At 42.4% G+C, this 15,206-nt stretch overlaps 1 protein-coding gene across 4 annotated transcripts; it reads right to left on the bottom strand.

The window, feature by feature from the left end:
* Nucleotides 1-235: 235 nt before the first annotated feature.
* Nucleotides 236-13,807, bottom strand: Gyg (glycogenin 1). 4 transcript variants are annotated; one of them, XM_022831941.2, is made up of 6 exons: nucleotides 7,689-8,787; nucleotides 5,361-5,677; nucleotides 4,886-5,194; nucleotides 4,453-4,608; nucleotides 4,001-4,190; nucleotides 236-1,213 (listed from the first exon to the last, which is right to left on the bottom strand). In XM_022831941.2, the coding sequence occupies exons 1-6, from the start codon at nucleotides 7,900-7,902 to the stop codon at nucleotides 1,104-1,106; spliced, it is 1,296 nt and encodes a 431-aa protein (XP_022687676.1). In that variant the 5' UTR covers nucleotides 7,903-8,787; the 3' UTR covers nucleotides 236-1,103. The 4 variants fall into 4 exon arrangements, with proteins under 4 accessions (XP_022687676.1, XP_022687675.1, XP_022687674.1 ...); XM_022831940.2 differs by lacking the exons at nucleotides 236-1,213; nucleotides 7,689-8,787 and adding exons at nucleotides 1,696-3,299; nucleotides 13,339-13,807; XM_022831939.2 differs by lacking the exon at nucleotides 236-1,213 and adding an exon at nucleotides 1,696-3,299 and having other exon boundaries at nucleotides 7,689-8,856.
* Nucleotides 13,808-15,206: the final 1,399 nt, after the last annotated feature.

Here is a 15,206-nt window from a genome sequence, read left to right as displayed (position 1 = left end):
CAATGACAGCTTCGTTGAGTAGAATTTTTTTTGACGTTCATCTGTTACTCATTAGCAATCGGTAGATAGTCTACGGCCCTGTCCCTGAGCTGTGATAAATATATTTCTAATTTTCATTGTCAGACAGAACTTTCTAAGAATAGTATATAGTAGCTTTGACATCTTTCAACTAACCAAACTCAGGTTGCCCCGATCTTTTCTTCATAATTTTACGTTATATAAATGAATAAATCCATTTTGTTTGTTGACCGTTTATTATTTGCTTACTTTTTTATATTATTTGCTAGAGCAACAATTAAAAATTGTTTTGCTTTCATTTCTTTAAATATTATATATTTCCATAATGTATATATAACTATATATATAATGTATATATAATATTTGTGTGTGTTCATTTTCTTCGTGTCCCGTGTTTTAGTAAAATATGTCGGTGTAACGCTTTTGCTCAACTTAACAATTGATGTTGAAGTTATTGCACTCAACATTTAACATTTCATATGATTTCAATCATATGAACCAGTGATAATAAATAGTGTTCTATATATATATATATATATATATATATATATATATATATAGTGTTTGATAAGAATGCCTAAAGCGACCTCTGAACAAATCCCGCAACACTTTGTCCCTCAGGCTATGAGACGTTACGTCGAAAGACTGCATCGTCAAGTTCAATTTACTACAGTCAGCGTAGCCAGTAAGCCCATCATAGTATATCATATATATATATCTACTTATGTAACTGTTGTTGTACAGGTTTAAAAATGAGTGTTCTATTGGAAAAAAGGCAAGCTTCGTAAAGGTAAAATGACATTATGAGAGAGCAGTCGGGACTCATTCCTTTATTATCGTCACCATTGTCGCGCATCTAAGACATTTAAAAACTATGTAATTAAATTGATAATTCGACTAATGTCAATGGCTTCCATGCTGCTGCTGCTACTACTACTACTGTTATATCCATGAACGTCTTGAATCTAGTAGTTGTGCGGGTTCTCGTCCAGCGAGTTGCCAGAATATTTCTAGCTGCTTCATACGGTGCTGCTCTCCATAAACCACCATCAATCATCGTCACCTCCCGAGCCTAATGACATTAATTACGCCTGAGGCTGCTGCGGCGGTTGCGGGGTCGACACCCCAGGCCCGGAAGTTGGGGCGGCTGGTTGCTGGGCTGAAGGGGCGGTGGTCACGGCGTCAGGCGGAGCGGCTGAAAGTCAAAGACCTTATCACGCTCGGCTTGGTATTATCTTCAGTTCTACTATCATCATCATATTCATCACCACCATCAACAACAACAACAACAAGAATTCTTTCGCGCCTCTCGCTACATCATCGTCATCATCGCCATCATAACGATCATCATCATCATCATCATCAACAACACCACCAACAACAACAATGACAACAACAATAATAACAACGACCAGCAACATCATCCAGGTTAGGTCCAGGCCACACCATCCAGGCCTGAGAACCCCACATCGCACACTCTGTAGTAAAGTAAAAACTATGTATGTATGGTTGTCATGTGATGTTAGAGGTAAATCGTACATGTTACTCATCCTTCCGCAATCGATTACAAACATAGCTCAAGAAACAGCTATGAACGCACGACTGCGCTGGAATGTTCTGCCACAGCGACCTCAAAGACTCGATAGTCATGTGCCCCCCACCCCTTATGCATGGCCATTATTTTTTTTTCGAATATACAAAATGCAACGAGTTCGAAGAGATCAGCATCGCTTGTCTTTAGGAGAACAGCGTTTTTGCAAAGACGCTCAGCAGAATTGTACAGCAGCAGGATCCGCAACAGCAAACAGAGGATAATTCTACAGAGTTTTAATGAAGGGTAAGGAAACAATAGGAAGCGCGAGTCATTGAAGATCAAATCACATAGTACGACGATTGTGATAATTTATCAGATAGACTAGGTGGCAGTTTTAGGAGTTTAATACGAGCGTGTCTGCACGAGACGTCTGTGTACATTGGACACGGAATACATACGGAAATAGCTTGCGCCTCATCTTGACGGAACCGCATCAACTGCCTTGGAATGCTAAATTGGTATCACTGCTTGGACTAGCACTTCTTTTGCTTAAAAATGTGCATGCTCAGCTTGTCTATCTTTTTTTTATTGAAGGAGAGCCAAATCTCTGGTGAAAACGAGCGTATGGATTAAAGTTCGCCGGCGTTGGGGAGTGGGGTGGACTCCGGGGTGGACCGCCGTTACGTCATGCTACAGTAGCCTCCATCAGGTTTCTTAGCTGGATCTTCGCGGCCGTCCGTGACGATCGCGTTCTGGGAGTCCTCACTCTGCTTTTGACGGTCCTCGGTATTACTGGTCTCTTTCGAGTCGCTGGCCTTACTCCGTGACGGGGTCTCGACGACATCCAGGCGCGCATCAATTGTCCCTTCGCTCGGTCTAGCTAACAAAGCTTGCTTTTGTTTATGACGAGATCTTCCACCGAGCGACGTTGGCGACAGCAAAAATAAATCCTCAGGAAAGGCTTTTCTCACCGTGCCCCCTACGAGGTCATCTCTACTCGTGTAGAGGATATCGGTAAGCGTTAGGTCGGTGTTGACCGCGGCATCGACGAACGTACGGAAGGGAACAACAACCGAGTTAGGGTCGACGTCTTCAATCACTTCGTCGATCTTCGGAAGGGATGTTAGGCTGCTGGCGCTGCTTCGACTCCGATCTGGGTCAATCTCATTGAAGCTAGAATTAGTGGTACTGATCGAAAGGTTATCGGGGCCAAGCGTTAATGGAGGTTGCTGGGGTACGTTCAGTAAGCCAGCGGTGTTCGTCCGCATGGGAAAAGGAAATGGGGTTGGCGATGGTCTACTTGGCAATGAGCTAGTTGCCCTTGGAGGTGTGGGTACAGCCATAGCCAAGCCAAAAGGAAATGGCAAAATTTGTAAATGATGATGATACGGAGAAACTCCAGGCAGGAAAGGAAAAGGTTGCGTTAGGGATTGAACAGAGGCTGTTGTTGACAGTGAGTGAGGTACTGGGGACAGCGCATGTGCTGGCCGAATATTGCTAGCAGTAGCAGTAGCAGTAGTAGCAGTAGTAGTAGCAGCAGCGGAAATACTGATTAAGGGACGTGACAATGTAAAAGCGGGAATGTGGAAATGTTGCTCATGGTCGTGGGGTTGTGATGATTGTGGGCGGACTCGGGAGCCGCTGTCGGGAGTCTGTGAAGGCGCCACCAATGGCGTTTTATCGTCGTCTTCGTCTGCCGTCGTCTCCATAAGCGAAGAGAGCGCCACTGGTTTGAGCCGCGACAGCGCTGCGCACGTTGAATGGATCGATCGATTGGACGAACAACGATGACAGCGACCGGCGAACCAAAGTAATAATTAAGCAACAACTACTATCGAACATAGAAGAACGTGTAGTTTTGGCGATAATGATGATGATAGTGATCATTACTGTACTGGTGGCGTTGGCGCGTGGTTTTCTGTCCCGTAGTGGGAGACCTTACCTCGCAAACCAACAAAATAAAAGAGAATAAGCACTATGGCAAACGAATATATCCATGCACTCGATCAATAGGAAGTAGAAGTGACGAACATTGAATCTTGTTATCGAAAGCATTAGATGCGAAACAAGACTTACTCTCATATTTGAGCAAAGAAGTTCCCGCTCAATTCAGCTTGTCCGGCTGCACGTTTCACAGTGACGTCAAATAAAGCAAATTTAATCTGTTTTGTCGTGCTCATTCTCATTTTAGTGTATTCGCTATCACACGGTTCAGAAATCTCGGAACCGTACGACGAATCGCTAGTTTGCAAACGGCTGACATCACAGGCAGTGCAATCACTAGGCTCAATAGCAGATAGATAGGCCTCCACTGTGATTTGAGCTTGCGCAACATAAGGATCAAACAGCAATGCCATGGGGTTTAGCGGTGATCTTCGTATGGCATAAAGAACATAATTTGCCTAAACCATAATTGGTCTACAGATGTGAACCGGTTTATTTACTCACCCGATGGTTCCATGGCGGCGTCGAGCTTCTTCTGGATGTTGGCGAAGGCGTCCGCACCTAGGTAGTCTATCTGACCACGTTCCCACGCGAATTGCCGTGCTTCTGGCCCAAGTATTTGCTCTACGGGATAGTTACGCAACTCCTCAGCGCTCCTGATGCTTAGTTTGGACATCTCGCCAGCGAGCCCAGCCTGTGTACCGTCAATCAGTGAGGTGATTGCATGAAGAACTATTAATCGGTGTGTACTACTGCTGCATTTGAAGGAGCATTCCTATACTTATGATTTGAACGTGTTTACATGTACGGCAGCAATCAATTGGCATGTTATATTGGTAGAGCAACCTCAACCAACGTGTACGTTAGTTTGTACTATTGAACTATGCAATAAAGGAAGAAATCAATAAAATGTCTGCCTGTATAATAGGAAAAAATCCGGCCTGTGATTCACTTACACAGTTGGGCGTAAGTCTTGGTTGAACGTGACTCATGAAAAGGTTCCACCACACTCGCAAGTGTTCTTGATAATTTATATCGCCGCAATCTACGTGGTTTGTTAGAAGATTGTAACTGTAATGCCACGGCTTACGCGCACCCAAGAAATGGACAATCTAGAATATACAAAAGACCAAAATAGAAACCTGTGCCTTCAGCAACTACACATGTAGGGAGCAAATATTCTCTAATTACGGTTTGGATATGTTCAAAGATATGTTTTCGGCCCGTTACGTACATGTGCAGAAGGTGGAACGGGTTTCTGAGACAATTGTTGAGACAATCGACAGCATCACTGATAGGAATTGAGTTCGTTATGAAAATTTTGAGCGAAACGAGCATCTAGCTAATGAATCTTATTATATCTCTTATCTTATATTACTAAAAGAAAACCTTGACTGTGTGTCCGAATTTCAGGAACGCAGGAAGATATGAATAAAAGACGCTTGAATTCATGTTGTAGATAAATGATAGGTGTCGTGCGATGTCTTTGGTAGCCCAGTCACTGAAATAGCTGTTGAGTAGGCCCTGGTCACCTCCGTCGTAACTGCCTTCGCGATCTGCAAGCGCGACGAGTTCTTCAAAGGTCTTCACTGAAGGAACAAACACAAACACACCAGAGTTGAAGCAATCAGGCCATCCCACATCGGGAACCGCACTCAGCTCTTCACGTTGGAATAATTCATCGCAGTTTTTCAGCACCTAAAACATGTAAGATAAAAATCGAGTTACGAGTAACATTTTCTTACTTGTTAATTCTAATAATTCTTTATAATAGTAATCAAATAATGTAATAATAATAAATAAACAAAAATAAACCGAATGATTCAAATAACGTTTGAAGTGTTTCCTAGTAAATTCCACTTACAAGCGTGTCGGCATCCAAAAAGACACATTTTGTGTATTGAGTAAGCGTCCAACAATGGATTTTAGTGAAAGTAATGCCAAGCTCAGGTCGTTTGAGGACCGCTAAATGGGCGGCGTCATTCGAGTCTAACAGATTGACTTCTTTGACGAGGTCGAAAGATTGCTCGAGCAATCGACGCATGGGGGTAGTCACATGCGACGTGATCAGGATCGCCAACTGGCGGCATGTTCCGGCCTTCCGTAACGAAGCACTAAGCACCAGTGCACCGATTCCATACGTATCGTTGGTAGCGAGTGTTACCCACGCCTGGTCCTGACCTACGTCAAGTACACAAATAACGATGGAAGAAATAAGGATTTAGTCATAAGGTACAATGATACTGCTATGCTATACTCAGTCTCAAGTTTTTTTTTTTTTTTTCGTTTTAAAGCCTCGTTATTTAAAGCTGTTGTCGAAATACACAGATGTTTCATTTGCGGTTACGATGCACGTCAATCCACTGAAAAGTTCGACAGTAAAACATTTTTTTCAAGTGCAGCAAAAGAGACGCTCTTTTAACGAAAGCGACCAACCAGTAATACAAAAGCGATAGCACTTGTTTCATTATTTATAATAAAAATACCAACATTTGCAGACCCAGTACGGTAGTCACTATAAAACCCATTGTACCTGCAAAACTATACACCGCATATCTGTAAACGTTTTCTGTCCCTGCGACAGTTCTATTAACGTTCCTGCGAATACAACAAAATAGAGACGATTGTGTTTCAACGCACTGAGGGTAGCGATGAAACTAACTTATCAGTCCCAAAAGCACTCTTTGCTACTCTTTTTTTTTAAATATTTCCCCACTTCTCAAATTTGGTATTAGTATTACCGTTTGTACTATTACACAAAAGCGAATAGGCTACTGCGTTAACTTGTCGTACAAGATCCCTGCCACGAATCGATCGATGGGGCTTGCCGACATCGGCAACGGGAAAAACAAACATATATACAACCCCACTTTTTTCGATTATCACTATAATAATAACAACAGTGATCGCGAGCAGCTACTAGTGCCATTTCCGAAGTGGGGAAATATGACGGTCCTCATGTGGGCGACTAATCGGAAGATGAAACGTCTCTGTAATCTGGAGCACCATTTGGTAATGATGGGTTTTCTATGTGCAGCCAGCATAACACGAAGGAAACAGTTAGTTAATGAGCACGGTGACGTAGAGACCAAGGTATACTACGAAATACACAAATGAAGCTCTTTCGCGGTTACATGACAGAACTCGTACTGTAAACTGTGGTTTCTATTTGTTTTTATCAGCAATAAGGCAATGCTTATTGCCAATAGTTGATCAGTTACCTATTACATCATGTGAGCATTTTCGTTTTGTTAAGGTTGAAGTGCGTAAGCGTAAACGAACCTTTTGACAAAAAAAAAAGAGTTATAATTTATATTCCACCTTCCGAAGCACATATCAAATAATAATCGAGATTATGATAATAATAATAGTAAACTAGACAAAATACGAACAAGCCATAAAATTCGCGCGTCGTCTTCAAAAACCCGCGTGACGTTACCACTAACGTGACCGCTACTTCACGATGACCACTGACCTTCGAGCTTCTGTTAGTCCGAGAATTCTAGCAAAAACAACAGCTCTTCGTTATCCACGAAAATAATGATACGATAGCGATAGTTGGATAACAATTTCGACACCTATACAGGTTGAATTTTAGCAGCAACGGCAGAATTAACCGCACAACGAAACGGAGTGTGTTAACATCTTCTTAAGTGATACAAATAGTTCCTTCCAACGAACCTAAAAATTGTTTTTGAAGTAAGCACGCTTGCCAAGAAAGGTTTCGATAAAAAAAACAAGGACAAATGATGTTACAAGCAACGCTTCGAAGATATCAGCAGTCATTATCAGATATAACCGACGCTGTAGCGGTGGTGCCGTTGAATCATTACTGGCGTGTCGTGCCACTTATTTACATTGAGAAAAAGTGTTTTTAAATTTTAATCATTTTCTTCGCATTAAAGCCGTTCGAGTTTTGGACAATGTCGAATTACTACACATAGACTAATACGGAATGGCTAAAAAATAGATATCGTCACTAGGTGTTGACATGCAGCTAATGTCGCGGTATATATGTCCAGGCTGATCTGCAAGATTTGTACTGGGAAAGGTACAACCGTGTTCATTGGCTGAATACCATGGCCGCATTGTATCATAACTCTAGTGCATGTGTGGTGTGTGCGTCGCCCCTGCTCTTCCTATCGACAACAGCAATGAAGATGATTGTAATATTCAGCAGATGAATACGCACCAGTAAAAGCATCGTTGTAGGCTTCGTCTTCTCCCCAAGGAGGCTCAATAATGCGGATCTCCGGCGGTGGGGTACCTGACCAGCATGGTTTCCCCATCACGTCGAAGAGATCCTGCCCTCTACGCTTCTTCTTTTTGAAGGTCTTCAGTTCATGAGACGATATAAGGGTCGTCCGTGTATAGGATGATCCAGCTACGCCAAGCGTTCCACCCATCCTCTCAGTGGTAAACTTTTGTCAGCTATTGTTAATGTATAAAAGACCTCGCCTACGTGACTGCCGTAGCACGTCGAATGATTTCGTCTTTTTCTATTTTTTCTTGGCCCTCAGTCACCCGTCGTATCCAACAGGACACGATAGCGACGACGAGGATCTCGTCATCAAACAGGTCCTTACAGAACCTGCCGCTGTTAACCTGCCGAATAACGGCCGTTTGTCTATACAGCAGATAATTGCGATGGCAGAAGCAATTCGTAATAGTGGGAGTAAGTCGCCGGCTCCTGGGGATATGTCGGGGGCGATGCAACATTCAGTCGATGCAGCAGCGGTCCGGCGCATCGGCGTATTCGCACGAATGAACCGATACAACTACTCTTGGGGCAGCTAGGGAACTTATTCTTGCACAGCTCCCACAGGGAGTTGTACGATGAATTTGTTCTCACACGCACCGCTACACGGAAACAGACAGACGGTCAGACAGGTACATGTACATACATAAGCACACACGCACGCACCTAGAGTAGGCAGTGGGTTGGGACGGTGACCTAACGACCAGGCCTCCTAGGAGGTCACTAACGGTTGCACGCGGAGGCCTGATGCCTTGCGAGCCATCTCTCACGATTGCGATCCTCGCGCCCACCACAGGCCGTAGCGTTTCGCTGTCAAACGCACGCTGTGCAGCTTGCTGCACGTAGCAAACCGCCTGCCATTAGGGAAGTGATTCGAATCGAATGTCCATCGTTTACATGACTCAAAGAAATGACGAGCTTTTTAGGTGTTCGCTCGACAATTACTTGTTGGCTAGCTTGCTCTTCAGTTGTTCGTTCACTGGCCGCCTCGGGGTGTCCGTCCAATCTACAACAATTCGAAACCAGTGACGAAGGAGACCGAGGACGTTGGGGTTTGCCTTGCCCTCGAAGATGTGGCGCGTATCGACTAGCCGGCGTAGCACGTACTACAGCTGGATGGTGCTATGTCTGTTTGGCATTCAGCGATGGATAGAGCTAACCCAACGTTGGCAGCAACCAACGCGCAAGGGAAGGAGGGTAAAGGAGACAACAGCCCCGCGCGCGTGCGTGTGGACCAGGCAGATGGGGGAGAGGCCCTGGCATCATTAGCGGAGAGTGAGGGCACTTAAGCGCATAGCCAAGATAGGTGCCTTCGTTCGTTCGTTTGTTTGTTTGTCTTGAATGGAGAAGTGCCTGAGTGAATCGCACGTGCCGCTGCGTGTGTCACACAAGCGTGGCGATGACCACATCATCAGAATATACTAAACAAAGTGCCCATGTTATGCATGCAAGACTAGCCAATAATCAGTTAGGGAACCACGTGCCTTTCGAGGCAACACAGGCGGCTAAACACAGGTAGCTCACTGTCTCACTGCCTGGTAGTCTGTGTCTCCGCCATTGGCTTATAGAATTCCAAGCGTCCCATAAGCGCAAGCCGATCTAGTTAGCTATAGATAAGCTGATGCACGTTTCTTATGAGATTCAATTAAAGGTCGCATGGGTTAACTCTGTAGACATCAGCAATGGCATCACAACTTAAAAGTTATAGGCTCCAAAAGTAGATTTCTATATTGCTAAATAATTTTTTTAACAGGAACCAGAGACCTGAACGATGAGCCTGAATCTGTTCAGTCACAGACTGGGTAGGAGCGATCGTATTCTATCGATAAGATTACAGTATCGATTCATAATAAAGACAGGATGTAATTAAGACATGACCTATTATAAGATATAATATAATATCGCGTGTGCGTAAATTTTGTAATATTGGACACTGATCAAAGGAGCTGTGTAAATGAGGCAGGTACAAAATGTAAGACGATGGAGGTTTGATCAAAACATTTTATTTTTTCGTTTGAAAATATCATGTTAACGAAGTAAACCATAATCCTTCTACAAAACGCGAGGGTTTCTATATCGGTCCACAAAATTTAGAGTTCGAAATACAATAACTCCTGATGAGCTTTTTTTATCGGAGACCACTAAAAGCGGCTACAAGTCTTGTAAGTATCTTAGAAAGCAAGCATGGCACGCTTTGCACGAAACAACTCACCCTTTTACCTCAAAGTACCTCTCACGAATTTCAAGCCAAAGCCTTCTTACAAAATGATTGATTTGGTGTTCTTCAAAACTTAAGTTATCGATGATGGAAACACCCCACCCAACGAAATCACACAATCAGCTTAATATAATTATATTATTTTACAGTTGCGATGACAATTACGTTAATAGCACATTTACGTAGAGGTGATATCGTCTTTATTTAATATAATACCAGGAAGAGGTAGTCTACACTGATAACCACATGATGGGTTTGTACATAAACATGAACTTTCGAAATAACTACAACGTTAAACAGATAAAAAAGAATTACGTTTCAAGTTTGATGATTCCACGGTCACAATATAATAACGAGGCTTCGTACGCACTTCAGTTTTCATCTTTTCACAATAGTAATCGTATAGGCATTTTTTATATTCCTCGCCTTGCGCTAAAGGTTTACAAATATGTAGCATCTTCCCGTGACAGGACGGGTCTAATTTTTGTGTTCTCGCAAGGATTTCTGCAAATGCAGGAGTGGTTGACGCATTCATGCACATAACAGCGGACATATCGACCCATCCATACCTGTTTGGGTATTTAAAGAAAAAATGAGGTAATAATAATTATATTAGCCAAAATACCAATGACTCAACAGATAGCGGTGTTTTTTTCGAACCGTAACTGCCGGCGTTGATGTATTGTCCAAAATAGAGGTCTTCCTCTTTTCTTTCGTACTCGATGGCACGACATGCCCTGCTACTGCCCATTCGTATACACTATATACGAACTAATATAGGAACTAATATAGATGACAAGGCTAGTTCGAGCATAGCGGTCATAATAGCGCCACGAGCGGTAGCGGCATTGCTACACTGGCGTACGCAAGTTGATCTACGTGGTAGTGGGTAGAGGGCGCCCATTCGCCCTGAAGACAACGAAAGCAACATCTACCAAACCCTTGGTACGGTCTCAGACAAACGATGCTGCGATGTCGGCTACGAGAAAGATAACCGCGTACTGTTCCCATTGCTGAGTAACGACAACGATAACAGTTATGCTGCGCGACGTGCCCTTTGTCTGTCAGCTTAATCCAGCCAACCTAAAACGTAGTGGTCGATGCATTGCGTTACGCTATACGGTAGTTCAACGTTGCTACTCTTATGGCTGCCGTTGTTTATTGCTGAGTCTAGCTTGGCCCATCTCAAGCTCACTGAGGAGAAACCAGCCGAAAGTAAATACTTTCGGCTTTGCGAACAAACACGTGAAGAATTTTCGGTGTTATTTATATTCTCAACGGGATTTTCTTCAAAATATTAGGACTCAAAGAATTTTTTAGATTATAAATATTTTAAACAGGTTTTTCTTAATATCAGAAATAACCACTGATGCGCTGACCTATTACGCAAATATCTATGGATCCACATTGTTATGGCAATATTTACGTTAGGCGTGTTATTGTTGCACTATAACACTTGTTACGGCAAGAGAATCACGGTCTATATCAATCTCGTTTTAGAGATCCAACTTTGACATCTTTATTTACCGTAATTTAGCTCATTTACATGATGGATCTTTATTAGCTCGATTTCTGCATATTTATCCAGTATAACTAAGTTTAATTCAGAAGCGTGAAAATTCATTTTGTGTTTGGAATCCCACGGGCTACGCGGTAAGCCTTAGAACGGTTATAATAAAGCAACATTTATAAGTCCTTCAATAGACGCGTGTGTGTGAACGTGGTGACCAATAAGATATATAAAAAGAAAGCTCTAGCTGCCCATAACTAAGGGTACCCGACGTTCTCACTCAAATGTGCACACACACAGACGCCCATAAACCACAAACTCTGGTTTGTGTATCTACCGTCACGAAAAAAGCACTAGCTCTAGCTGCCCATAACTAAGGGTACCCGACGTTCTCACTCAAATGTGCACACACACAGACGCCCATAAACCACAAACTCTGGTTTGTGTATCTACCGTTACGAAAAAAAGCACTACCAGCCGTGCTGGTTTAAATCCAATTGGAAAGCTGAGTTATTTTTTCTGCTACTGCTATTAGCAGAAGTTGAAGCTGGTGAACAGGTAACGAACAGCAAACTGTACATGGTATATGTAGCATCAAGAAATACATCTACATTTCGAAAAGGGCAATAATTTATTTTCTATATATAAACACTGCAATGTTCTCTTCTGGAAGTTATCTCAACACCGATTCGCCGCTTAGGAAAAGCAGATACATGAATATGTGACCGGCAGTACACATGTTAATAGCTCCTCAGTGATCACGAAGATGGCCTAAGTATTTTTCCAACTATTCTGTCCGACTCTCCGACGACCGAAGTTCTAGGCAGGGGGCACATTTTGTGCATGATTTCTTGTGTTTTGCGAAAGAAGAACCGAATTTAAGATGTGATTATTTATAACAAACTGTGCTGTTTCTGCTTGAAAAAGATCCCTCCGATAATAAGGAATCGCAGCAGTATAAAGTGCCAATTTAATTAAATTGATCGGTTCATAATTAGAAAGCTGACCTATAATCGATCCTGTATTAGGTTAGTTGCAGTTAATTTTTCATAGAAGGTTACGAATAAATCTAAACATTATCGATAGACAAGATTTGCGTTGACTGTCATAAGTCGTTGATTAGACCAAGGAACGATTGACATCAATCAATCAATCAACCTTATTTGAGCTTTTGGCTCATCGTGCTATTTCAAAACGGCTTTCGATTATAACTGAAGTAATTACATATGGTTTCGGTTAAGTGGTGAGCTATTATCATTGTTATTACTCCAGATATTGGTTTTTATGAAAGTGCTCATCGTTTAAGATATCCTAGATGTGGTACTGGACGCGTGCCATCTATTGATCGCCTCGATTTTTTCTCTTGCGAACAAATTTGTTAGCAACTTTCGGTTTATTACTAATTTATAAAAAATTTATTATTTTTTTAAAAAATATCTTGCATATTGATCTGAGCTAGTATCATTTGAAAAAGGCATAATTTAAAGGCATACTGAATACGAACGAGTGGCGAAGGTAATGGCCACCCTGAGATTCAATTTTCATTATCTATTCTACAGAAACGCACTGCTTAATCAAAGATCTCGCGTCCTCGGGTTAATTTAGTCGTCAATATGAGGGTCTGTACATGAACGATTTTTAATCAAATGCCGCTTATTTGCACGTTCTATTGGATCATCACTGCACGTCCACTCATTAAGCCTATCGCTTGACTGATATTCCTTTCGGTTCGTGTTTTGGAAAAATCGTCCTCAAGCTTTAGATTTAATTGATATTAGTGTAAAACGTTTGAGACGATGCGACATACGATTTATATCGAGCGATTAATTTGTATGTAATTTACGTTGTTAACTCACCCATAATTACTTGGTTTTTTTTTGGCCTTTTGGCTGAGGAACGAAACTGTTGTAGTTTACTTCAACACTGAACCAAAACTATTCGCTGCGTGGCCGGGAAGGCAAGAGATGCCGCGCGTATGAACACCACCAGAGATAAATTCGCATTAAGCCTTTTAGGCTCTTTGCTTGAGCTTTCGTGGGGCAATGCACGGGCCAGTAACGGCCTTCTGGTTTACCGCTTTGCTACAAGCGTTGGAGAGGAAGACATCAGTAGTCCTGCTTCGCCTAGCGTCTTTCTATATTCACTCACCACAGTCAACACGCTACACTGACTTGACTCGGCGAGAAGATCTCAGCCGCTAGCCTTTCCTGGCTGGCTTTCTTTGCTGTTGCCCCTGTAATGACGTTGCAGTGAGCGTTCGCTTGGAGGCGACGGTGTTCTTGTATTGTCTCATCGAGTACTGCAGAGTGCGTCATCGCGCAGTCGTGCTCTCTTCGAAAGAGGCCACTGGGAAGCCCTACTATGGCGAGGCGGTTTTCGCGATGACAAGGGGCAGCTATCATGCACTTAGCTACGTCAACCGTTCCACGATCTAAGAAACACACTTTCACCACATCTGAGCATTCTTCCCATACCGTGGTCACATCAGCACGACCCCAACTAATTGTCAGACAACACATTCACAACAACGTCGATATGGGCGAAACGTATTGGTTCTCCTTAGTCATAGACATGCGGTCTAGAACAGCACCGGCTGTCAGAAAAAGTCAGCGAAAGAAAACAGTCTCACTGAATTTCATGTTGCGTCCTCTTGGTTGATATTTTTATCCCACAATAGGTGAAACTATCCAGGGATGACTGGACTAATTCAAGAGACTTCATAGTCAGCAACGCCTGCCTTAGCGAGCGGTTGCTAATGCGGCACGAGTATAAAAAAACAATGTAAAGAAACTCCTCCAATCGCAGCGGACAACATGCGATAATAGCACGATATTGCAGTCGAGGCCGACCGACCCACTTTGATCTGGAACTCTCGTAATACGTTCAATATTTACTGGCTGATAGTTAGACGCTTCGTATGTTTGTACTGATCAATTGATTATATGAATATATCCTGTATATTAATAAATACATCAGACGTTTGCTGCTGGGTGGAAAAGTAGCATAGCTATTATAAACTAGCGCGCCATTTGATCGCGAAGTGCAATATCAACAATTTTACTATATTTAGCTGCTCGAATGTATTAAGTGAGCGATTAAAGCAAAGTGCCTATAGCGGGATACGAATGCTAAGACCAATTGAAAACAACTTGTTTATCTATAGCGAACTAAAAGGTAGTCAGTGAAACCTAATTATGATCCTATAATATTGATGCTCAATTTAGCATATCGGCAAGAAGGATCGGTACCGATTTCAGGTCTCTAGCAGCCTCACGAATTACCTATGGGCGGCACCTTGTTGTGGTAACACAGAAACCACTAAAATGCATCACTTCGAATGCATAAATAGCCGTGCCATCACAACTTGTTGACATAGATATTGTACACAAAGATCACTAAATATTGCCCCATGGTAGCAAATATATTCGTATGGCTCAGATCAATTGTTCATCAACCAAAGGTATAGTTTTGTATTAATGCAACCCTTTATTGTTTCTTACTAATAAACAACACATCTTTTCCGCGCCAAAATCAAAGCAAATCTCTCCAATGATCCACCAGCACAATACTATTGCAACAACTAACGCAATTTAAACATAATATAGAATTATTTATAGAATATGATACGAATCTTGTCAAACTATTGCGCTCAAATCACAGCATAGTGTACGCGAAGGCTTCCTTGTAATTCGTGTAAATTAGAAAATTGTTTTTTAAAGTGGAA

This window comes from Varroa jacobsoni, unplaced genomic scaffold, assembly GCF_002532875.2.
Source record: "Varroa jacobsoni isolate VJ856 unplaced genomic scaffold, vjacob_1.0 scaffold_360, whole genome shotgun sequence".
NCBI classification, from domain to species: Eukaryota; Metazoa; Arthropoda; class Arachnida; order Mesostigmata; family Varroidae; genus Varroa; species Varroa jacobsoni.
Note: the sequence above shows the minus strand (reverse complement) of the source record. Positions and strands in the feature narration are given on the sequence as shown.

Coding starts and splice junctions, on each gene's coding strand:
- Gyg (XM_022831939.2), bottom strand. CDS start 7,902: ATGGGTGGAACGCTTGGCGTAGCTGGATCATCCTATACACGGACGACC. Junction 5,195..5,360: donor TTTTGGATGCCGACACGCTT/GTAAGTGGAATT, acceptor TACATGTTTTAG/GTGCTGAAAAACTGCGATGA. Junction 4,191..4,452: donor CAAGACTTACGCCCAACTGT/GTAAGTGAATCA, acceptor GACGGTACACAG/GCTGGGCTCGCTGGCGAGAT.